Here is a 26332-nt window from a genome sequence, read left to right on the forward strand (position 1 = left end):
AAAAGCTGCACACCCATATTCACATTGCAAGCAAAGCAGGACATTTTAACCGTATTAAAAACGTATAAAAAATTAAATGCACACATTTACAAGTATAAATGAAAATAATCTTGAAACAGCTTCGGCAAATTGGCAACATGTATCTACTAGAATAATAAAAGCACTACATTAACTGTTAACATTCCCCCTCAAAAGGTAGACTTGTACCACGTACACATTGACTTGCAAGAACTAACAGGAAATATTACCCAAACAGTATATCCTAACTTCCTGAAAACAGCATTAAATTGCATACATTTCCACACAAAAAAGTGCAAACTATGCTCGAACATTTTATATCTGCAAACAGAAAATACCCAGAAAAAGCTACAACAATGGAAATACATAACACTAAATTTATATTTCACTGCCCCCCACCAGAAATAAACAAAACTTCTATACACACAGTTCAGCCTTTTAAAAGTAATGCTTCCAAATCATACCCCCAAGAACAATAACAAGTACATATACGTACAGGTTTTATACCTTTAAAAGCTACTATTAAAAAATCTCAAAATAACCACTGCACAGATTTAAATACTGCGTACAGCACCCCATCTACCTCTAAACATTAAAAACTTAAATAAACCACAATATGTTCCCATTTTAAACTACTACTAAAAAAATCTCAAAATAATCACTGCACAGATTTAAATACTGCATACTGCATCCCCATCTACCTCTAAACATTAAAAACTTAAATAAAGCGCAGTATTCCCATTTTACATAACTAAAGCCACCAAATACTATGTTATGTACTTACCACTATCACAGTTTTTGCTGGGCTAGCTTGCTTCCTTCCTGCTGTGGAATGGCTAGTTGGATGACTGGCTCTGTCGACTGAAGTGGCTGGGCTGGCTGGCTAGCAGGCTCCCTTGCTGGCTGGCTAACAGGCTCCCTTGCAGGCTGGCTGGCTTATTTGCTTGCTGGCTGGCTTCACTACTAGGATTGGAAATTACAGACCTTAAGTATTTCCTTCGCAGCTGTAGAACACTAAGACAAAACTGCTCTACAGCTGCAATCTTTATTGGGCTCTTGAAGGTGAATCCGTCGCCCCCTCCAATCCCTGCAGCCAATTGCTGCTTGAATTACACCACCCGGACCTAGCAGGGAATCCCTCTAACTGCAGGTCCAGGTTGGTGACGTAGCCACATTGCCGTGAAAAAAATGGAAGTATTTTCAGCTTTTCCACAGCAATTCAAGAGCGTGAAAAGTGGAAAATGGGACTTTTAAAGTCACACTGTCTGCGAATGCTGGAAACGGGATGAGAAGGCTCAACCCGTGAGTGTCCTGCTGACAACGGGACGGGTGGCAGCCGTAACTGAGAATGGTGATTCACATACAATGGCAGGTGGATCTATCGAAAATGAAGAGGAGCATGGTGATGCTGCTTCTAGTTCTAATACGAATGCCAAGAATAAAGGAGGTTTTTTACAAGAAACATTTACCAGAAAGGCCAACAGAAACCGGAGCAACAGCAGGAGATATCAAACGCGAAGCCGGGGGAGGAGCAGGTTTTGGAATTAATGCAGCTTCCCTTTCGTGACAGTTCCAAAATGTCAGTGTTTAATTTGTCTAGTTTTCAGTTATCTGAAGACCATGTTAAGGTATTGAAACTGGGTTTTAACTTTCAACTAAGTAGGCGGGCAAATACTACAAAGCCCTTGATAGAGTTGAAGTTATTTTCTCGTAAATTGAATTTAAAGTACATTTTAAGTGATGTAAATTGTACAAATGTAATTCGTAAACCATCTACGTATAATCCCAGTTTAACATATACTATTAAAGTCTTTGAAAGCTTTTGTGAAAATGCTATTTGGAATGGTTTATCGGGTAAATATGCTATCAGATTTTATAACCTTAATGACAGTGAAAGCAGAGCTTTGAATAAGCTTAAAAGTAGAACTGACTTAAGGGTCATGAAGGCGGATAAGGGGGGTTGGATTATGATTATGAATGTGGATGACTACAACATTGCTATGGAAAGTATGTTGTCTAACCCTGTCGAATATGCAAGGGTTGAGAAGTCAGACATCATTAGAAGTTATGGTGTTATTTATGGTATGTTACATGATTTACTTTTGAATATTGACATCAGCAAAGAGTTATTTCAATTTTGGTATGTGGAGGATCCCAGAATAAGTGTAATATTTGGGATCCCAAAGCTACCACCAACCCCCCTTTCAGGCCTATCATTTCTGCTTCGGATAGTTCCACTGACGGTATTTCTTTTTATTTGGATCACATGTTTAAGCCATGTGTCAAGAGTTTACCTTCTTATATAGCTGACTCATGGGATTTTTTAGACAAACTTAAAGGTGTTTTGGTTCAAGTAACATTTCTGACAATTTAGTTTTATTTACAGTTGATGTGGTATCTCTCTTCACCTGTATACCACATGATATGGGTGTAAATTTTCTAAGATGGTTTTTGTGTAAATACACTGATTTAAGCAATAAAAATATTATAACATATATCTGTTTGTTAGACATTTTATTGGAAAATGCATTTTTTTATGTTTAATGGATATGGTTTTAAACAGCTGAAGGGAGTATCGATGGGCGCTACTGTAGGGCCCACATATGCCAACTTTGTTTTAGGGTGGTGGGATTTAGAAATCCTACCTAATGTTTCATGTTTTGGTAATATTCTTTTTTATATGAGGTTTGCAGATGATTTGTTTTTCATTGCGAGGGCTGAAGATTTTCATGTGCAGGAATTTGCAGATGCTTTGAGTCAAAATACCTCTTTTTTTAAAGTTTGTTGTAGGTGAAGTAGGTACCACGGTGTCTTTTAGATGTTAACATCATTTGGGACACTTATAACCAAAATTACCATAGAGTTCCAATAAGTGCTCCAACACCCCTGATTTGTAGTATCACCTCTGGTTCCGTTGTGCGGCCAAACAGCTAGTAGCAGAACAAATTCCCTTTCACTGTGAAATACAGTCACTTGTTCCAAATTAAATCAACGACTGTAATCGGAACGTTACTGTTGTTCATCTAAGCAGCACGCCAGCCTCGTATGTTAAATAACTTTAACATTCGTTGTTGAAAGCTCATTGCTACAAAACTCATTGCTAAAAAACTACTGCTTGTTCACACAATGATAACACAAGCAGATACTAAATGCGTTAAAATAAAAAATGCGATAAAGCATTTACGATGTAATAAAGCTGACTTTTGCAAACTTTGTAAACACTGGTTAAGCGCTTTCACCCAAAATTTGTGGGCTTCTTGAGAACACCAACAATTTTAACAGTCCGCTATTTAAAACTTTAAGAGCGCCAAAAATGACTTGGCTGTTTAAACATTAAAGTAACAGTGCTAAGTAAATGCCTCTAATGTCAAATACAATACAGTGTTACACTACCCAAGTCAAATTATTATAAAGATACTTTAAAACTGTTTTAAAAACTGCAATAAATAAAAAAATATATTTTATATATTAAGATTTTTGGAGAAGGGAAGAAAAAGGGAAAGATATTGAACAACATACTAACAAATGTGGATCATGTAGACAATGTTGTTACATATTTGATAAAAAGGAAATTATTTTAAACAACATATTTAGACCTAGAATTAGGCTTATTAAGGGGAATTGTAACTCCAAGATGGTTGTTTATATCGCTGTCTGTCAAGAGTGTTTTGGTTACTATGTGGGAAAAACAGAAAGAAGCCTACAAAAATGTATTTACGAGCATATTTATAATATCAGAAAGAAGGACCAGAAAAGTGCATTATTTAAGCACATAGAACAAAAAGGTCCTAAACATCATTTTAAATTTGCTTTATTAGACATTGTTCATAATGATCCCAGAGGTAGAGACAATAAAAAATGTTTGTTATAGAGAAGCATGGTGGCAAATATTCACAGATGCAACCACACCTCCGGGACTCAATGATAGTATTTCATTGAAGGCTATTCTTGAGGTCAACATGTAATTTTAACATTCATAGTTCACTAATATTGATCATACAGTTTTATGAACACAGGTTATAAAGTTATACTAATATCCCTTTGTTGTCGGTACGTAAAAAAGTAATTTTGGAGTATATCATCCATATGGGAAGCTTGTTTTGTCTCATAGCTTTCTAGCTGTCACAGTTCAAACCATTATGAAGTTATAGTTGAATTTATTGAACTGTATTAATTAGGTTATTATTACTGTGCATTTCAATTATATTAGTTATTGTAGATATATTGTTACAGCAGTTTATAAATATACATTTTTAGAAAGGTTAGTGACAGGACTTTTAGATGGGTAGTCATCTAACACATTAGGGCAAATTAGTCGCTGAATGACATGTAGTTACTTATTGTTATATTACTTATTGTTATATTGTTATTTTGTTATAAAATCTTAATGAACTATATGATAAATACATAAAATATATTTTTTTAATTTAATTTGGAACAAGTGACTGTATTTCACAGTGAAAGGGAATTTGTTCTGCTACTAGCTGTTTGGCCGCACAACGGAACCAGAGATGATACAAATCAGGAGTGTTGGAGCACTTATTGGAACTCTATGGTAATTTTGGTTGTACGTTTTTTTCTTCAGAGATCATTACTGAATCATTTGGGACACTATTAGTAAAAGGTTTCTTAGGCACCATACATAGGAAGTTTACATTTTGTAACAGTTATGTTCATTTCAAAAGTGGGCATCCGAACTTTATTAAAAGTAATGTCCCCAGAGGACAGTTTATAAGAGCATCTCGTATGACGGTTGACAATTCTGCTTTCCTGTTGGGAGTGGTGAGGGGATTTTCAAATGCTGTGATTGTAGGGCTTGTAGATTTATATTTGAAGGACCCATCATTTCCTTACGCCACGTGGATAGAACTTTTATGGACCCTGGCCAGATAAATTGTAGTACTGTAGGTATTGCTTATATTGCATTATGTTCTGCATGTCCTGCCTTTTGTGTTGGCATGTCCAGTAGGAGTTTAAGAAAAAGAATTTTGGAGCATGAGTATGCCATTAAAAGAAAAAATTCCAGCAGTGCTTTGTTTAACCACTCTATTGCTTGTGTTAACTGGAAAAAAATTACATTTTCTGTGTTGGAGGTGGTTAGGCAGAACATAAGTGGAGGCAGATTTAGAAATCTTGTGGCCCAGAGGGAGGCTGAGTGGCAGTTTAGGCTGGCCTGCTATATTTCCCAGGTCTTAATGACAATGTGAACATTGTGTTTTTTAAACAACAGGAAAGTGACTATTAATAAATATTAGTTTTGGTTGTTTCCTACAGCACTAGTTTATTGTTTTTTAATCAACAAAGTTTTGAATACTGAAACAGTTTGTATGCATTTTATTTTATTTTGTCCTCTGGCTTTTAATCAGCATTTAAGTATGATGTAATCAGTTTTAATGAGAGTGATGTGCTGACTGGCTGGTGTTAATTGTCTGTACTATTTAAATGTTTAACTGACTGAGTTCTTATGTTTAGTTTCTGAAGAAGTCTGTTGGACAAATAACGAATATTAAATGTTGACTACGCTAAAAACTACTTACTGGAGGCCTCCTGGTGCATCACTTGGCGTTTTTTGCTTCTTGGTTTTGTCTTTGCACCTTTGCCTGGTACTGCTGTATTTTGTAGTCATCTGAATATCTGTTTAAAGCTTCTTCCATTTTTTCCAACCTTTTGTGTTGATATACTCCATCAGTGTTTTGTTAATTTTAACCAGGTCTGTATGCAGTTGTCTTGTATCTTCCTGTAGGTTACTGGAGGTCATGTCTGAAGATTGCATTGCTTTTTGCTGAACAGCTGCAGAACTTCTCCCAGTCAGTGTTTCTTCCTCACTTTTTGTAGCTGATTTTTTTCCGGGTCTTCTGTATTTCTTTATTCCTGGCATCAAGGCAGTGCACGTACTACCCAATTATTGACATTTGCCCTTAAACAGAAGTCTACTGGCCTTCTGTGCTGAGTTTCTGTTTTCAGACTGGGAGAGCTAGAAGTAAGCTGTTGCTCAGTATACAGCCATCTTGGAAGTATGGTCCATGTGTCTTTGTGATATTTTCAGTGGGTTGTCTGGTTTCCTCCCATATCCAGAGATATGTTAGGATGAAATGGCAGGGTTACAAATTGCCCGTTTCTTTTTGCCCTGCAGTAGACGGGCATCTTGTGTCCAGGATGACTTTCTGACTTAAGCACATTGTTTGTCAAAATATGCTTCTGCTCTCCTTGTCTCCCGTAATCAAATGGGTAATGAGAATGATTAAATCTAATCAGTCTTACATATGTTCAGACGCTTTGTTTTCCTGTTAAAAACTGTTTTGCTTATTTAGAAGTCATGCATTTAGAAGGTCAAGCCTTGTACACCAAAATATGGCTCCCTGTGCACAAGAACGATGGAAGGCCAGAGGGTGTACTGGTGCATATTATAACTTATCCACAAGGCCATGATGCCTGCTGTGGGTGGATGATGAACTGTTGTCATCACTGGCTACCGATGAGAATAGTAAAGCTGGAGAAGTCATTGATGAGTTACCTGCTACCAGAAGCCCTTTTTATCAAAAATTTTAGGGAGTACCATTCTTAACTGTTTGTTGTAGATGATCAAAACTTTATGAGTGCCACCTTTCATTACTTTGTTACTGCCTGTCCTCTTAAGGGGCTTCTAAATTAAGTTAATTAAAGGATCATTTCAAGTGGGGCTGTTTCATTTTAGATGATTGTTATGCTGTTTTTCAGGTCAACCACTGTCTCCCAGACAAGATTGCAGTGTACCGTGATGGTGTGTCAGACGGGCAGCTGACAACTGTAGCGGAGTATGAAGTCCCACAGCTGCAGAAGTGTTTTGAAACATTTGTAAATTATCATCCAAGGATGGTAGTGATGGTAGTCCAGAAAAGAGTCAGCACTAATCTGTACTTGGCTGAAGGAGGTCGCCTCGAAACCCCTCCACCTGGAACTATACTCGACCATACAGTAACCAAAAGGAATTGGTGAGTTAATATAAGTAATACCTCATTTATTGCTTGAATATGATTTGCCATAGCCTTGAATTATTTCTGTTAAGTAGTTTTAGTACATACTAAGTGAATACTTGATGTTATGTAGTCCTATCTCTCCTACATTCTTACCCGTGGGTTCGGAGCCGAATATCGGCTCCAACTCGGCCGATTTTACTAGCTCAAAGTCTCTCATTGGCTGGGCTAAGAGGGTATCCCATGGTGCACTGCTCCATATCCCCAGATCTCGTTTGCCGCTTGTGTAGCTCGGACTAGGTCTCGCTTGGCTGTGGCTAAGTACCTTCTTTTTTGCTATTTCTCTTAGAGAAATTTGTTAGTTCATACCCAAAAGCTATTTTGATATCTAGTTCTTGTTGCTGTCGCTGTGTTTGAGTGTGATAGTTGTATTTTTTTTTTGGTATCCCTAAAAGTTCCAGCGGGCTAGGCCCGTTTTAGTTAGAGGACCTAGTCCTCCCCTCAGTTGTTAGATAAACGTTTTTGTGTGACTGTTTTTATCTGTGTGTTCCCTAGAAGAGCCGTTTCAGTTAGAGGTTCTTAGAGTGTGTCTAGTACTGTTTTTCTGGTGTTTCTAATTTGTGTGTTATTCTCCGGGGGTGTTCACCACGTGTATGGCAGTGGTGACGGCTCACTTGAGACGTCAGGGATTACAGGTGTTTCCGTACCTGGACGACTGGCTCCTTACCGCCTCCACCAGGCATCAACTAGTTCAGACCAGGGACGCTACCATCAGTCTATGTCACCAGTTGGGCATAACAATAAACTGGGAAAAATCTGCCTTATTGCCCTCACAGTGTGTCATCTTTATATGAGCAGAGTTAGACACCATTCGAATGCGAGCATTTTTACCACAAGAAAGGATCACAGTATTACAACAACAAATACACATGCTGATGCCCCTGAGACAAGCGAAGGCAAGACTGGTTCTACAACTCCTAGGGACCATGGCAGCAACTATCATGTTGGTCCCTCTAGTGAGATTACACATGAGACTTCTTCAATGGCTCCTCTTTGTCCAATGGTCTCTCCAAAGACTCCCACTATCTCATCCCATCTTACTCACAGACAGGTGTAAGCAGGACCTCTGTTGGTGGCTGTGCACCAACAATTTGAACGGGGGAAAGCCCTTCGTTCCACCCGTCCCTGTTGTCACGGTGACCACGGACGCCTCACAGATGGGGTGGGGGGACATTATCTCGGCAGGACAGTCCAAGGCATGTGGCAGGAACACGAGATACATTTGCATATAAACGCCCTGGAGATGAGAGCAGTGCTTCTTGCGTTGCATGCACTTCAGAAAGTTCTTCCTCTAGGGACTATTGCGATACACTCAGACAACATGTCAGTAGTGTGATATCTCAACAAGCAAGGGGGAACCCGGTCTTACCCTCTATGCAGAGAGGCTATGCGAGTGTGGCATTGGGTAATAGCTTCCCAACGGTTTCTGGTGTAGTGGCAACGCACATTCCGGGGAAGTCCAACGTAATAGCAGACAGGCTAAGCAGAGCGATCCTTATACCTTACGAGTGGTCCCTGAATCGCCTGGTTGCAGAGCGAATCTTCAGCAGATGGGGTCAGCCTTGCTGCGACCTTTTTGCCAGCCCTCTCAATGCAAAATGTAGCAACTACTTCACGCTGATGCCCCCACAGGGGGAATCACCCAGGGACACTGTGGTTCACGATTGACCCTCCGGTCTGCTTTATGCTTTCCCTCTGTTTCCCCTCCTGTCAAGGATGATTCAGAAAGTGTAATCCTTGGGAAGCAGAATGATTCTGATTGCCCCACACTGGCCTCGTCAAGTCTGGTTCCCCTTTCTTCAACCATACATTGTGGACAGACGCTCCTTGGATTCTGGACCCTCTACCAGATTTACTGACACACATGTCAGGACAGTTCCACCCCTCTCTGAGGACCCTCAGGTTGACAGCCTGGCTACTCCACTTCCATCGCTAGTCAGACTTCATAATTATTCACCGGAAGTGGTCCATATATTATCCTTGTCTCATAAGCCATCCACTAGAAAGTTTTATTCTAGCAAATGGAAAAGGTTCTCTATCTGGGCACATACTAGAGGCATTGATCCTTACACAGCTCCAATAGATTTGGTTCTGGAGTTCTTGTCTATGCTGTTCTATCAGGGGTCAGCATCAGCCACCATAAAAGTTCAGTTGGCGGCGATATCTAATTTCCACGTAGCGAATGAACCTAGTCTCATGGCACACAGACTATGCAAAGCATTCCTTAAAGGTACTCTGTTGCTTCGTCCCCCATTGTCCGAACCTGTCATGCCCTGGGATCTCAATTTTGTTCTTCAAGCCCTTACTTTACCACCATTTGAGCCTGCAGCTACCTGCGAATTAAAATTCTTGACATGGAAAACAGCATTCTTAACAGCAGTCACTTCAGCAAGGCGGGTTACGGAAATTCAAGCCCTCTCCATCAAACCCCCATATTTAATCTTCCATAAAGATAGGGTCTCTCTTAGACCAAACCCCTCGTTCCTTCCTAAAGTGGCTTCTGTGTCTAACATGAATCAGTCCATTGAGATGCCTGTTTTCTTCCCCCACTTTTCTAACAAGGCAGAATTTAGATTTCACCAATTGGATGTACATAGACGGTTACGCTTCTATCTACACCGGACAAAAGATATCCGGAAATCTGACCAACTCTTTGTCTCCTTTTCGGGTTCTCCGGTATCCAAGGTCACGCTGTCTAGATGGATAGCCAGTTGTATCTCTTTCATCTATCAGGCAGGAGGTAAAAATTTGCCATTTCCAGTCAAGGCACATTCTACTTGGGCTGTTTCTACATCCACAGCCTATCAAGCTAGATTGTCAATGGATGTGATATATGTACTGCAACTACTTGGGCTTCTCCTCACACCTTTGTTTCTCATTACCAATTGGACGTGGTCTCCAGTGGCAGATCTTCCTTTGGCTCCACAGTTCTCAGGAGTATTTTCCTATGAGCCACCCAGGATGTAGGTGCTAGGGACGCTGTCCCACGGGTAAGAATGTAGGCGAGATAGGACTACATAACATCAAGAAGTTATGTACTCACCATAACCTTCGATGTATGTAGTCCATCTCGCCTCACATTCTTACTTACCCTCCCACCTTCCCCCTGCCTGGAGGATTTGGAGGTTAGGTTGTCACATGCAGAGTCCCTTTGATTAGTTTATTGTTTATATGGATGTGATGTGTGTATGGAGTACAAATGTTTTTTCGCAGCAAACTAGATCTGGGGATATGGAGCAGTGCACCATGGGATACCCTCTTAGCCCAGCCAATGAGAGACTTTGAGCTAGTAAAATCGGCCGAGTTGGAGCCAATATTCTGCTCTGAACCCACTGGTAAGAATGTGAGGTGAGATGGACTACAAACATCGAATGTTATGGTGAGTACATAACTTCTTGTTTCTTATCCTTTGGTGATAATCAGTTATTGGTTCTGACATTTTCTAAAATGACACTGGACCAGATTTCATGAATGCCTACACGAAGTCTGCACTGTCCTGACTGAAGAGACAACACAGGCATGACTCACACCTTTAAACACCTAATTTTAGTTTTCCTATTGATTTTCTTGCAGCCCTAAATATAGAAGGGGATTCATAAAGGTTACCAGAAAGTGTAGAATACATGTACAGTGTGTAATCATTGAGTGACTAGAAAGTGCAAGCAATGTGGTAGGGGTGTTTGTCAATACAGAACATGTACACTTAGTGTAGGTGTCATGGAATGGCCCACCCACTGGTGCTATTTCTCTTGTTTTGTTGTTTTATAAGATGGCTTGTTCCTTGCATGTGAAATGTAAAGTTGCTGTACTCCTGCCTTTTTTTCTTCCTCTTCCTTTGATATTTTTGTACACCAAGTGCCCCCATCACACTGGCTGCTGCTATTTCACTTTGTGGTGGTCCTTGGTTTTACTGTATCACCTCCTACATTTTGTGCCATTGTGGAATGTTTCCACTAATCCTTATTTTCTCAATGAAGATTTATGTTACAGTGCACCTAAGGAGATGTTGATGCAGGTGGTCAGTGACCCCTTGTATGTCCACTGTTGTCATGTGCCCTGGCTTCTTCGTTTCTGAGTGGGGAAATGTAGCTCCATAGTGGGTTGTTGTAACCATTTGCCATTGTTGATGATTTTCTTATTTGCAAAACTTCACTTAATTAAAAAAGAAAGGATGTCATATCCTCCTAAATGCATTAACAGGTGTGCTTATGTTGACATCTAAGTTCATAAGTACAAAGACAGCATTTTAGGCCAATCGGCTGTCATGAAATGCAGATTCCTCCAACTATGGTATGTATGTAGGCCTTTCTACCAGCCAATGTATATACATTTTCTTTAAAGTTTCCAGGCTGTTGTATTCTTTAACATTAAATGGGATGTTATTCCATAGTTTTGTAATTCTAACAGAAATATACTGAAACCTCATCGCAAAATTGCCTATTTTCATTATAAACTGCATATTGTTATGCTTATGCTTTTTAACGCAGATATTAATGGTTTATATTATATGCATGAAAACTGAATCGCACAAACACGTATTGAGCGACACGTAATGGGCGAAAGCCCAAAACATCGAATCCCAAACACCTCAAAACCAACAAACAAATGCTGTTACTAACTGTTGTATGCAGGGAGGCAAGCCCCCCTGCACCCCCCACACCCCCCTACTTAAATATACCAACTCCGAGATTGCACTCCTTTGAAGAAAAGGGAAGAACGCCCTATGTCGGTCTCCTTCATACCTTCGATATTCTGAATATTCGCTCTTCATATGTCGCTCAGTACATGTTCGCGTGATTCAGTTTTCGTGCATATAATATAGACCCAATATTAATCTCTAGGGTGAATATGATTTGCAGAACTAGATCATAAAAAATGTTGTATGCTAAGATTAATTTAGCCCTAACATACCTATAACAGACACTAAATAATTGTAATGTCTCACATCTTGATCCATATCCCTTGTTGTTCAGTTTCGTAATTTTTTTGTTTTGTTTTGTAAATGTTCACTGAACTCCCTCCAGCCATTTCAGCTGTCCTCTTGTATAGTCATCAAAGGAATTATTGTATTCCAGGAGAGGTCTGAAATGCGTTATGAATACTAGTGTTAATACACTTTCATCCCTTGATAGTTTCCTTAACAAATAGCCCATATGTTGAGTAGCTCTGGCTACTACGAGCTCACAATGATATTTAAAGGAAAAATTTGGAGAAATTGGTATTCCTAAACCTTTATATTCTTTGATTTCCTCCATTTGAGAAGCCATCAAGTAAACTGGTTGTTTAGTAATTTTATTTGAAATTACATAACTTTGCACTTGTCTATACTAAGTGAAATCCTATGGCATCCATTATGACCATGACAATTGCCTTTTCAAGAACTGAACCTCTAGTAGCCCTTTGAAGTCCTTTTTGAAGTGTAATTGTATTACCCTCCTAAAACCTGTGTAAGAATCATCATAGTACTTGATTAATCTTTGAAGTCCTTGGAGAAAAGGGCTTCGAAAAAGGTCTCCAGACACAAATGGTTACAAAAATTAGGAAGAATGGAGAGAAGACTATGAGAACAAATAGAGGAAATAGGGACTAGATAAATTATAAAAAGCTGAAAAATTTGGGGACACGTCTTATAAGTGCAAGTCCTCCAGAAGTCCAGCAGATGATGTCTGTGCCTGCTGTAAAAAATTGAGATTATACTTCCATCATTAATGTAACTAAATATTTTTCACAATTCTTTAAAAATTAAATACAGTAGAGAGTCAATTATCTGAACTAATTGTGACCTAGGGTAGTTTGGATAATCAAATGTATAAATGAACAGAACTTTGAAAGACCTTGCCAAGTACAAACCTGTTGTACAACACCCGAAACCCTGCCACAGTTGACACCATCCCTGTTTTATGTACCACATATGGTTATTGAAAATCTTGAAATAAGTTCCTGCATACTAGCAAACCCGGCACTGTTATTTAATGCTTTGTCATACAGCATCAGCAAAAAATAAAAGTGACAACAGGCAAGAGTGTCAGAATTTTAAAGTAGACCAGTACCATCACATCTGTTAAAATATTAAAAGAAAAACTTGATTTAAGTGTAAGAAATGCAATTAAGTTTACAATACTGTATTCCATCAATATATCTAAACATTAGATTTGGCACAGTTGCTACTTGTTTGTTTCCATCAAGCACATAAACATGCCTGATCGTTTTGATCTACTCACCTTTCCAGGGACACCTCGGTGATCAGTGCTCCCTTGCCAAAACCTCCTGTTGAAGCCATGATGTAACCAACCAGCTTTTTCTCATAAAGGAAATCCACCTTCCAGATCAAAGAACCATATCCAAAACCCACATAGGTAGGTTATCAGGAGCATGAAGAATATCTCTCTCCTCGCACTAGACAGAAATTAGCAATAAAAGCAAAAATACTTTATATTTTGCTAGCAAGTGAAAAAAACGTGGACACCGGCAACTGGGCGGAAGCTGGAACCTGTAGTCACTAGACAGTTTTAACCCACCATTGAGTTGACATGACGTGTGCTGGCAATTGCTTATGGGCTTTTGCTGCCTTTACATTGAAGCAAGATTTTAAATTTGTATGGCACTGTTATTGGATGGTCTAATACTTTGGCATTCTAGTGAAGGAAGGCCAATATTTCATTGGCTGCTAGTGATAGCTTTCGTCAAGAGGCATTAATATTGGAGTAAGAACAGTAATTTAAGTAGGTGTTAGGGTGAAAGCTCCCCAAGCTGTGTGTCATGTGCTTGTAACATGACAAGCTAGAGTACATGTGTTGCATGTATGTATGCAATTGAACTGTTTACAAGATTTTGGTAGATAATTGTGATATGAGCTGTGATGTGTTGAGATGTCATGGACACTGCAGGGAAAACGTTACGGTAAAGCTCTCAAGGTTAGGGCTTCCACATTAAGTGTGTATGTTGTGCTGTTGATGCCACTGTTTTACTAAGCCAAGACATAGGAGGTGTCATGAAAAGGCATCCCTGTCTGAAGAATGTAACCATATTTTGAGGACTTTAAATGGCAGATATTAGATGGTGCAGTAACCAAAGAATACACTTTTTTTTACATGTTTTGCAGCATCTTTATTAAAGCTACATAAGAAAGCAAACCATAATAGTTTCTTTTTTTTTTCCAATAAACATCTTTATTAAATTATCACATATGACATAGGCAATCTTACATTTATATAAATGAAAAGCAAACAACATTGACAGCACTTCAGTTGTAAACGATACATCACAGATACCATTGAAACAGCTGTAGTTGCAAACATTATACATCACTTATTATCTATCCAGTTATTGACCGTTAAGCATCATATGGCTCATTCAAGTCCTGCCTCTTAAACCTCGTTCCTTCTCTGCATATGTTGTTCCTACAATTTCCTTTTTTTCCTATGTAGTTTGCTCCTTCCCTTTTCTAAAGATCCCAGTTCCATTTGTTTATCTCAGTTACTACATTCACTACTTCTGATAAAGTTGGTCTAGACTTTGATTTCCATTTTCTAGTAATTGCTTTTTTGGCAGCCGTCGTAATTAGACACAGCAAGGCTTTACTATGTCTAGGCAATTCTGATTCTGTATCATAGCTTAGAAAAATCATCTCCCTCATCACACCAATCTGCTCACCCAGCATCTCTGACAGAGGAGTCCGCAGGGAATCCCTATAGTCTGCCAGTACACTACACTCCCAAATAATATGTTCCTTGCCACCTCTTTCCTGCCCATCAGTCCTCCAACATTTGCTATCCACCCAAGGAAAAATTCTTTGTAGTCTACCTGGGATATAAAAATGCCTATGCAAACACTTCCAAGCAAAGGTCCTAAGTCTTCAAGACTTTGTTGCTTATTTGGGAGATAGACATATATTCCCCCATTGTCTGTTTGTGAATTGCTTACCCATTCTCTCTTCCCAATCCTTTCTAAGCTCCTCAGATTGATTCTTATAATTATGTAATATTTTATATGCTCTGCTAATTATTACTTTAATGGCAACTTCTGTTCTAGATTCTATTAAAAACTCTACCAGTGCTGGACTTTCATTTAAGAGCCTCCTGTGTCTTTCTCTTTGCTTATACTCTGACATCAATCCTTGATAGGGAAGTCAATCTCTTACCTGCAGTCCAAATAAATTCTCGGCCTCTTCCCATTCTATTACCTTTCCCTGTCTAGTTATTTGCTCCCAATACCTTGGTTCGTTTACTAGTTTTCTCCAATAAATTCCAGCCCCTCTTGCCCATTATCTGTATCCCTAACCACAGTCATCTCTATCGAAAGAATCTCTTTTATCCATTCTTGTGCTGGATTGGCTATTAGAATATACTCCCTGTTGTTTGAATATAAAACTGCTATAGTTTCTGTTATCATTATGCAGTATACTTGTATTCTTTTTAACAATTATCGTTCACTCCAACATTACATTAATTAAGTCTTGTCTTTTCTTATACCTCATTTCTCTTCCTGAACATTATGCTGCATGTCTTGGTCCCCTAAATTATTTTTATTTCTAGGAAATTTGGTCCTTCCCTTTTCTAAAGTTCTCACCTCCAGTTCCTTCATCTTCTTTCCAATATTCAAAATTTCTTTTGCAGTGTGTATAGATTTTATAGGTTCATACATAGTTAATAGACATGTAGCCCAGGATACCATTAAAGAGCCCAGCCCCAATTCCCTGCTGACCCCAAACACTGTCTGGTTAAGTGACTTGCTTAAGGTTACAAAACTGGCAAATAAAAGCTGAGGGAATCAAACCCTGTACCCCAGGAAGTAGCTTGTTAACACTTCATAGCGTTAATTGTCTGTGCTAACAATCAGTATCTAGTAAATACTTTCTGCAGGCAGTACATTAAACTTGTAAGACCTTAGTATGTGTAGAGAATTCAAATCTTATATCCCAGCTCAAGATATGTCCTTAGTTACTACTATTTGTGCCCCAGTATTTCTGTAAAAGTACTCTGTATGTAAATATTTAAAATGTGCAAATTCATTTAATTCCTAGAAAATGCTTCCCAAATTTTCCTCATTCTCTCTCTCTTCGCCATCATGTCTATCCACTGAAGTTTGCTTGGTGTATAAAATACCTTTGTAAACACTTGGCATGCAGAAATCTTAGATCTTCAAAACTTTATTGCATACTTTGGAGCCCCATAGATTTCTTCACATTTTTTTCTTTTGTAAATTTCCTTTTTATATTCTATTTTCCCATTCGTTTCCAACTACCTCAGACCGATTCTTATAGGTATCATGCAGTATGTTTATACTCCTTACTAATGATCCTTTGTTTTCAGCATCTTCTGTTCTAGACTCAACTTAAAACTCTCTCAGAGCTAGTCTTTCAGTTGACACGCCTTTCTCCCTTTCCATTTGTCTTACCTGATAAGGCAATCTGCAACCTGCCCTCCAAGTCCCGAAACTCTTCTCACTCTGTTACCTTTCCTACTGGATTTGTTTCTTTGTTTTCTTTGTTTCTACCTTGGTTCCTTTGCTAATTTCCTCCGATAAATTTCAGCCCCTGTTAACTATTTTCTACGTTTTTTGTTGACATCCTTATTGGTAACACCTTTCTCTATTCTCATTCTTTTGTAGTTCTTAAGATACTTTGTGCTACTTCATAAAAGTAAATTTTTGTATGTTTGTTACTATTCCTCTTAAGAACGTGCATTAAAAACTCTCTCTCACAACTCCCCACCCTGTTCCATCATCATCTTTTTCCACTTTGATTTGTAAATGTCTGTTTGAGTTATGTATATTAACATTTATCCATAAAGCATTAAAGTACCTCTTCAGATCAGATAACCCCAAACCACTTTGTTCTGTCTGGTAAGCACTTATCAAAAGTAGCTGCTTTACAGCAACCTTACTAAACTCATTTATTTTGTGCAAAGCACTCTTATTACTCTTGTTTTTCCTTTTATACTGTCTATATTTACTCCTTTTTTGTGAAATTCCTTTTCTGTCATCCTAACATTTGTCAATTTCTGTAAATACTTGCTATTGCTACTTTCCCATGTGTCTTTCATTTCTGCCATTGTTTTTAAACTCCATTTTATCACACTGATTAGCTCTCTGTTATGACGTAATTTCTGTCTTCCCTAATAACTCTCAGGTGATATCCACTACCTATTCCATAAATTAATTTCATTTTAGCAGACAGTTAAATTCTCATAGACACATAGGTTAGTACTGGGATAATCTTGTGGGCCATTTTAAGCCTATCTAATTACCCCATGTTTTGCCTGTAAGATAAACACCTTCACCATTATGCCAACTCCCCTTATTTATATATTTTGGGGAATTATATGTAAATTGAGTTTCTGCTATTGAATTCACATCTTCCATACCAGATATTCTCTTAATCCTTTGGAAATCTACCATCTTTTGTTATATTTTCCTTTTTAGCTACCCCGATCCTCATTATTGCATAATCAAGTTCCACTTACCAATCATATATTTCTCCCCAAATTCTCCTAAACATCATAAGAGTAGTTTTAGATGAAGTATACACAAATGCCAGTGTAATCCTTTCTATGTCACATTCATATGCTAATCTCTATTGAAGTGCATCTCCTCTAACTTTGCAGTTTGTACCTTACCCCACAGTACTGTTGGCTTTTGTCTATATCTTTAAAGCCATTTACATTCAGTGTTGTTATTGGCAAAGCAGCCATTGTGATAAAAAATTTTCTTCCCACATATTTCATAAATGCACATACATATATTTATTTTTATTTTATTTTACATTTGTTGACCAGGATAGTCCGACTGGATACATGTCCATTTTCAGTGGAGGCCCTGGGAGAAAAGCTCCAAAGGTAGTTACAAAAGCAAAAATAACATAATACACCTTAAGCAAAGTTTACTGACTCTGTTGAGACATGTAAGTTATGCAATCATACAAACTTATGATATAGTTTAACAAGTAACAACACACATAATTTGCAGATTAAATAGTGTTGGTACAGACATTCCTAAAGATTTAGTCAGGCTTGGAGCAAGAACATAACCAATGAGAATTGAAATACTGCTTGAGAATTTTCTTAAATTGAGTTAGGGTAGTCTTTAGAGTAGTGTCAGCAGGCGGTGAGTTCCAGGTTTTGCCAACAGAGTTGGCAAACAGAGAGTCACCGGATGAGTTGTTTGATTTGACAGCTTGAACTACCAGTCTATTAGATGAGCGAAGTGGTCTGAGGTTACAGTGGGGGTAGATAATATTTTTAAGTGCAGGTGTATTATCAGGTTGGTTAAGTACTTTATGAGCCACTATAAGTTGGTTGTACTGTATTATTGTGGGCAGTTCTAGCCAACCAAGATAGTTTAGGTTTTTACAGTGATGTGTTCTGTAGGGCATGCCAGTGGCAAATCTAGCTATGTGATTATAGCAGCTAGAGAGTTTATTAAGATCATGTTTAAGTTGGTAAGTAAAGGGGAGGCATAGAAAAGGGTAGAGAGTAGATGAGAGCAGGCAATGGTAGTTTTAGCAGGTGGGGTTAGAAATGGTTTAATTCTATATAGTGAGCCAATTTTTTTATTGATGGTTTTGATAGTTTGGTTGACATGCATATCGAATTTAAGATTATTATCTACTGTAACACCTAGGAGTTTTTTTGTAGACATCTGGTGAGATTATGGTGCCATCAATAGACTTAATGGAGAAATATAATACTGAGGACCTTTGAGTGGGGGAGAAAAGTAGTAGCTTAGTTTTGTTAGGGTTTAAAATCAGATGATGATCAGAAAGCCAATTTTCAACGATATTTAAAGTATTCTGGGTTAATGTCTGCAATACTGGCTGGGAAGTGGCAGAGCAAATCAAAGTGGAGTCACCTGCATATTGAATGCAGTTTGCTTTTGGGATGACAGTGTGAAGATCATTAATAAAAATGGAAAACAAAAGGGGTCCCAGAATAGACCCCCTGGGGGGACACCTAGGGTGTTGGGAAGGAGGTTGGATAGTTTATTCTGCCATAGGATGGCTTGTTGTCTATCACACAGATAAGATTGGAACCATTGGAGAGAATGATTGTCTAAAGAAATTGCTTTCAGGGTGTGGATGAGTAGTTGGTGGTTTACCATATCGAAAGTCTTTGAGAGATCCAATAAAAGGGCTGAAGATAATTTATCGTTTCTGTTATAGTTTATGGTGTTGGAGAAGGTGAGGAAGGCTGAGGTGGTATTGTGATGTGGCCTAAATCCATGCTGAGAAGCCAGTAGGTTGTTCTGGATTAGATAGTCCAGATACTGTTTACGGATGCACTTTTTCATAATTTTAGCCAGTGGTGATAAGATAGCTATAGGTCTATAATTGGAAAGTTCGGTTGAGCTACCGCCTTTATGGAGTGGTATGACATGAGAAGCTTTCCAGATAGAGGGGACTGTAGCTTCTGATATGGTACAATTGATTAGAATGGAGATGGGGTATGCTATGGTATTTGCAGCTTTTTGCAGATACTCAGCAGGAAGATCATCAGCAGATAGGGTAGTAGGTTTTAATTTTTTGATTAGGGTACAAATAAAAGATGTAGAGACTGGTAGGAGGCTAAAGAAGTGTTAGGTACTGTGAATGGGAATCTGGAACTCAGCGATAGCTGACTGGCTAGGGCCTGGATAGTCTCAGTGAAGAAACTATTAAAGGTGTTAGCGACATCTTCTGGTGTGTGTGTATATGTATGTATGTATGTATATATATATATATATATATATATATATATATATATGTACACACACACACACACACACACACACACACACACACACACACACACATGTGTGTGACAGTTCTTTTGAATATATGCTTCTATTTTGCTTGCAGCTTACATTTTTATCCTAATGTTTGACAGGCTGATACTGTATGTTGTTGCTTCTTCTCGTCTCTATTTGAAATTGTGTCACATTTTCCCAGACTTTTAATTTCGACAAAAACATTCAGTAAACAAAAAAATACATAAATCAGTTAAAAAAATCCCCTTTTAACTTACAGTAGTTGAACAAACTGTATGCACTTTTCAAACAGGAAGCTTTACCCCTTCGGATAGGAGTGGTTTTCCCTAATCAGTTGCTACACCCAAAGGTATCAAAGGTATTAGCTATTCTATAGTTAAGATTGGCTTTCATAACACGCATGTTAGAGCCTGTGTTTGTACTTGGATTGCTGCCTGTTCTTCTCTATATTCTTTACAGACATGAAAATAAACTTACTTCTTTCACCAACAAATACATTTTTACAGCCAGTTGTTGACCCTATAACTAACTTGGAAATGAATGGCAAAAGGAGGTAATCTCTAATAGTTATGTCTCACTTGTCAGTAAGGAAGCCATTACTGTGATTGCCTACCACTGAGAGGGGCAAGGTTTCTGTTTGAGACTTTTGTTGATCTTTAGAAATAACCGTGCACCTAAGACTTGTTTATACTTGAGTCTTGACCATTTACGTACAAAGACATTAACACTGGTATTATTAACAATAATACTGGCCTACACACATGAAGGATTTTTACATGCTAGCTGTCAGTGTGACTTAATTCATTCTTTTACATCTGAGTAAGGCCATCCCACAGGAATTATTTCAGATTTCAGATGGAGTGGAATAATCTTCACATTTAAATGCTGCCATATGCTAGCATCAGCTCCCAGATTATTTACCAACTATTTATCTCCATTTTGTGCGCATTACTGGAAGTGAAACATAACTATCCTTCCTCGTGTGAGTATTTGCTTGATGGTAGCCCAGTTACAGAACTTGACTGTATCACTTCAGTTTCACTCATGATTTGATGCAATCTTTGCAGATTACAGGAGACTAAAAGAAATCTTCCCTGCTCCCTGAACCTCACTGACTTTTCAGGGACCATCATAGACTCTTTCCAGATGAAAGACTTGTTTCCTCCCGAGGGAAGTAGTGCAACTTCAGAATGTGATGTCGATTGTATGCAGTTACAGCAGGGCAGTATCTGAGGGCACACAGATGTCTCCTCTTGCATCCTGCAGTTTCCTCTGCAAATTTTTGTATGAGAAAACCAGGTACTTGTCATTTGTTTGTTGCAATTCTTACGTTACTATAACAAGTAGATCATATTTTTTTATTGAGAGTGATTAGTGGAGTTGAAGAGAATCTTGTACCTTTGGAGTGTTTTTCTTGCTCTGATATACAGCACCATCAGAACTGGTATGTGAGTGTGTGTATGGTTGTAGTTAAACTGTATTGTTCATTTTGTCAGTAATGTTTATTGATGTTTGTTTATATTAAAATCTCTGCTTGTTAGTTGCTGGAGATTTTGAAATTAAGAACTTTGAATGTTCCTTTACTGTCTGGGATGTACTTGGAGTTGCAGCAAGTGGGGTTGTTTGTCATGGCAGCAATTTTGGATATACCAAAAGGTTCAGCAGTGGGGAAGGAACTTGTTTGAAGACTAAGACTAGAGTTAGGGTAGGGGATAGATTTAGTGCTTCATGTGCTTGTGCTCGTTAAGGAGTGTGTGTGTGTGTATGTGTGCTTGTTTCCAGGTTAGGGTTAGAATAAGGGCTAGGTAAGGGGGTACATTTGATGTTACACATGTTCTGATGTATCTGAAGAGTGTGTGTCTCTCTCTCATGTAGTAGAATACTGTTAGGGAAAGGTTGTAGGGACAGCAGCAGGTTTAGGTTAGGATTAACACACTTGAGAAAGAGGAAGTGCACTGGCCAAAGGCCTCTATCCATCCTTGCCAATGTGTGCTTACCCTAACTACACCTCTGCCATAACCCCAACATTATACATTACCTTACCAAAAGCCTTTTCCCTAACAGTATCACTGTTTTGACAATGTATGCATAAGGGTGAGAGCAGGAATCCTCTAATGAGGATTTGGATTCTGGAGAAGAGTCCTTGGCATATTCTTCGCAAAATCTTTCTGTCTTGGATTATGGATCTGAGGAGGTGGATTCTATCATTCCAGACTCTCCCTTAGAAGAACTCTGGGGATACTGTTTCTCATATGATGCAATATTTCAAATGGGACTATTCAGGTTTCTGATGCTCAAAAGATGTATTATGAACTCCTCCATATGGAGTCTCCCAAGCCCTCTGCTGTACCTTCAGTCTTCTCTCTTAGATACCTTTTCAGTGGCCCCTGTTGCCCCTGATTCCCAACTTCTAGCCCCTAAGAATTCTAACAGATTTTACAAGATGCCTGATGTTTGTAAATGTTGTCCTCCTGCTGATTCATCTGTAGTGTGCGTCTCTTTGGACAAATCTTGTTAAACTTTTGCTTTCCACTAAACGACTTCCTTCTGATAAGGATAGTAGAGGCATGGAACATCTAGGCAAAAAAATATATACTGCTGCCACCTTGGCCTTTAGGGCAATTAATTACCAGACTGATATGACCAGATATGTTTTAGCCCTTCTTTCTCAAGCATGTCAGGCAATTTCTGGCCTCCATGATTCAGAAGGGAAGGTCTCGCTCCCTTTTTTACAGGGCTACTTCTCAAGTGGTGTGCCCCTCTAATAATGTAGTTATGATGCAGCTGGTACTTCTTCTAGGACTGCTGCATTTGGTTCTGTTTTAAGATGTTTCTCTTGGCTTTGTCTCAAGCCCTTACCTGATGATAATAAAAAGAATCATTTTGGTTCTGCTGCTGAGATTTTAAGTCCCTCCAGCATAAAGGCAAGGCCTTGCAGGAATTGAAACATTTTTTTTTGTCTCCTGTTCCGAAGTTACAGAGGAATTAGCCATCCAAATCTGCTTTTGTTTGCAGACAGCCTTACCCTCCTCCTAAAGGTAAAAAGGGTTCTAGGTGTGCTACGTCTACTCAGACTCCTAGGTCCAGAAGCCTCCTTTTCAAGACAAGCTAGGTCTATCTGGCAGTTTGCTTCCCCTTTCCCTAGGCTAGGTTTCCTTATACCTTGGTCTTCTCCATTCCTCCTCAGTTAGTTAAGGGTCACTGAAGGCTTTATCCATCATCCACCCAGGGATATTTCATGGTATGGAAATCTCTTTCTCCTTTACTGGGCATTTCTCAACCTACTCAGGAACAGGTTTCTTTCTTTCCAGACCTGCTTCAGGGCCTTTTGGCTTAGGATGCCATTCAAGTTGGCCATTCAAGTTGTGTCCCTTGCCGAAGAAGGGAAAGGGTTGAATTCCAGGATGTTTCTGGTTCCCAGGAAGGGAAGGCACCTGGAGAGCCATTCTGGCCCTTTCTCAGCTGAACACCTTTCTAATGGTCCCCTTCTTTCAGATATTGTCCCTTCAGACCCTGTTCCCTCTTCTTCCCCGGCCTTCTTGGTATTTCTGGACCTTAAGGGTGTTGACATACCCATTCATCCTCTTCAGAAAATGTTTAAATTTCTCTGTCTCTTCCTTGCATTTTCAGTTCCCTGCTTTGCCCTTTGGCCTCTCTACTGCTTCAAGGGTATTCACCAAATGCGTCGCCCTGCCTTTTGCATGAGAGGGTTTCCGATATTTCCTTATGTAGATGAGCTACTCATTCAGGCTTTGTCTTCTGAGGTCCTGCTTCAGCACCTCCAGTTTACAGTTTGTCTGTTACAAAGCCTGGGGTTCACAGTAAAGTTTCAGAAATCAGTCCTGGTTCCTTCTCAAGATCATATTTTTCTCAGTTGCAGGATCCAGACCATTCCTGTGCTGACATCCCTGCCTCCACCCAAGGTTCTTTCTCTGATGACCTTTTTTCAATCTCTTCTTCCTCTGGCTTCTTTCACTTCCAGGGATTTTCTCAGGGTTCTAGGATTTGGATTCATAGTATCCACCATCCCTCTGCTGCTTGTAGCCAGACACCATATGAGAAAACTACAGTGGTTTCTCAAGTCAGTGTGGCTTCTTCAATGTCATGCACTGGATTTCCCAATTCATTCTTCCATGCCTCAAACTCGAAGTTCACTGGTGGATTCATCAGCTTTCTCTCAACCCAAGACTTCCTTTTCAACCTCCAGTCCTATCGCAAGAACTTTTTTCAGATGCTTTGGATAGGGGTTGAGGAGTCTACTTTGGTTTCCTTAAGGTCCAGGTTCTCTGTTATCCTCATTAGAGGTCAGCTCATATCAGTGTAAAGAAAATTACAGCTCTCCTTTTAACTTTTCAGGCTTTTCATTCTCTCTTTCTTCCAGGGCCTTTCACACTCTTCACAGACAATTCCACAGTGATGTGGTGCATCAACAAGCAAGAGAACACTATCCAACGTTCTTTGCAGACCAACTGTTCAGGTCTAAGATCTAGCTGTCCAGTATCTAGGGAGTCTTCAGATTGTCAGTATTCTTTCAGAGGAAAATGAAGTGGCCGATGCCTTGAGCAGGTCTAGTACACAGGCTCACGAATGGATACTTCACAGAGGTGTATTTCTGGACATTGTCCATCACTGGGTTACTCCACAGGTAAATCTTTTTACCTTCTTCTGAACAGACAACTTCCTCTTTCCTTTGCCATAGTTCCAAGCCCTCTGACCTGGAAGGTGGATGTGCTTTCTTTTCTTGAAAGGGAATTTTCCTCTACGCCTTCCCTTCCTCTCATTCTGAGTGTCCTATTTAAGATCAAACAAAAGCTCTCCCAAAATCTTGCTGCTGGCTCCCTTTTGGTCCAGACAGCATTGGTTCCCCCTTCTTCTTCACTTAGCCAGAGGCAGACACCACAACTTACCAAACAAGGTGGACCTTCTCACACAGGACAAGGGGTCTGTGATCCATCCTCACTTTTCCATTCTTCAGCTGACACTGTGGGAGATAGGATTTTGTATCCCTTTTAGGCACCTCTTTACCGAGGATGTGCTTAGGGTTGTTCCATAGGAGGCCAGGAAACTTAGTACCAGGAAATTGTATTTATCCAAATGTAAGAGATTTTCTGTCTGGTGCCTTTCTCATAACCAGGATTCCTTTTGGTTTTCTTTCTCTCTTATTTGTGTGAATTGCTTCATGCTGGATTGTCATATTCTTCAGTTAAAGCTCATCTTTCACATATTTCTGTTTGTCTTCCCCTGTCTCTTCCTTTTGCCTCTAGGTTTGAGTTCAAACAATTTCGTAAAGGCATCCTTCATATCAGACCTCCCATCCTCCCAATAAACCTGTCCCATCTTCCTGGGACCTCAGTTTTGTGCTTGAAAAATTGACTCAGGCTCCTTTCAAGCCTGCAACTTCATCTTCCTTACATCATCATGCTTAGAAGACTGTTCTTTTGGACCTTACTTCAGCTAAAAGAGTCTCAGAACTCCAGGGTCTTAGAGCTATCCCTCCTTTCTTTTTTTGTATAGGGACAGGGTGTCTCTTCATACTAATGCTACATTTATGCCCAAGGTGATTAATGAGCTGTCTCTTAATCAGTCTGTTAGTATGCCTTCCTTTCCTTCTCCACAGTGTAGTAGTGAGAAGGTTCTTCACACCTTGGATTTGCGTCATAGCTCAGATACTGTTTGGATAAGACTAAGGCCATTCACAAATCTGAGCAACTTTTTTTCCCTTTCATCCCAGATCTCAGGGTTTGGCTGTTTCTAAGCAAACCATATCCTCCTGGATCTCTAAGACCATTTCCTTTTGTTATGCCTTTCATGTCGTTGTCTTTCTACCTCTGTAAAGGCTCATTCAGCTAGAGCTGTTGCCTCCTCTGGTGCCTTTTTCAAAGGATTGGATCAGTTCCAACCTTGAGGCTGCTACTTTGACTTCTGTCCATACCTTCACTAAGCAGTAGAAGCTGGATGATGTTTCCAGGGCAAGAGCTGGCTTTGCCAGAGCTGTCCTTCATGAGTTTTTAGAGGACTCTTCTGTGCCTTTTTCCTCTCAAGTTTCCTTTTGAGCTTTTGTACTCTCCCTTATGTAAAGAATCGTGCAACAGTGATATGGAAGAACATGGTGTAGTTGTGCAAAATGTTAACCATAACGGTAGATGTCCTCTTCACTGTTACAATATCTGCTTCCTCCCTCCTCCCCCTACTGCTCTGCATATTCTTCTTGCTTTCTTGGCCAGGTTTTTTTTCCTTTTTCTCCTTCTAGATGCACATTTTCCTCCTGGTCCCTAGGCCTATTCTGTTCCTCCTGGAGCTTTTCAGTTGTGCAGTATGAATTTCTTTACATCACCTTTATGCTGTGTACCTTGAATGGGAAGCATGAGTGTGAAGTTGTATGTCTGTAAATTCCAAAATCTTTGGTACACACTGGCCAGATGCTGGGCTATCCTTAACAGGATATCCATTGTGTTAAGAATACTGCAACAGTGAAGAGAAGAACATCAACTCTTATGGTAACATGTTACACAACTGTACTTTTCTGCACATTGATCTTCTCATAACACTCTGTATTTTTG

General features: G+C 39.3%; 1 protein-coding gene across 1 annotated transcript in view; it reads left to right on the plus strand.

Moving 5' to 3' along the window:
• PIWIL2 (piwi like RNA-mediated gene silencing 2) overlaps positions 1-26332 on the plus strand; it is a 2846460-nt gene that overhangs the window by 2207447 nt on the left and 612681 nt on the right. Inside the window, exon 15 of the mRNA XM_044082113.1 lies at positions 6736-6989. Coding sequence (XP_043938048.1) covers positions 6736-6989 — 254 coding nt within the window. The remainder of the gene's footprint in view (positions 1-6735; positions 6990-26332) is intronic.

This window comes from Protopterus annectens, chromosome 9.part0 (genome assembly GCF_019279795.1).
Source record: "Protopterus annectens isolate FY-2018-M chromosome 9.part0, PAN1.0, whole genome shotgun sequence".
Classification (NCBI taxonomy): Eukaryota; Metazoa; Chordata; order Ceratodontiformes; family Protopteridae; genus Protopterus; species Protopterus annectens.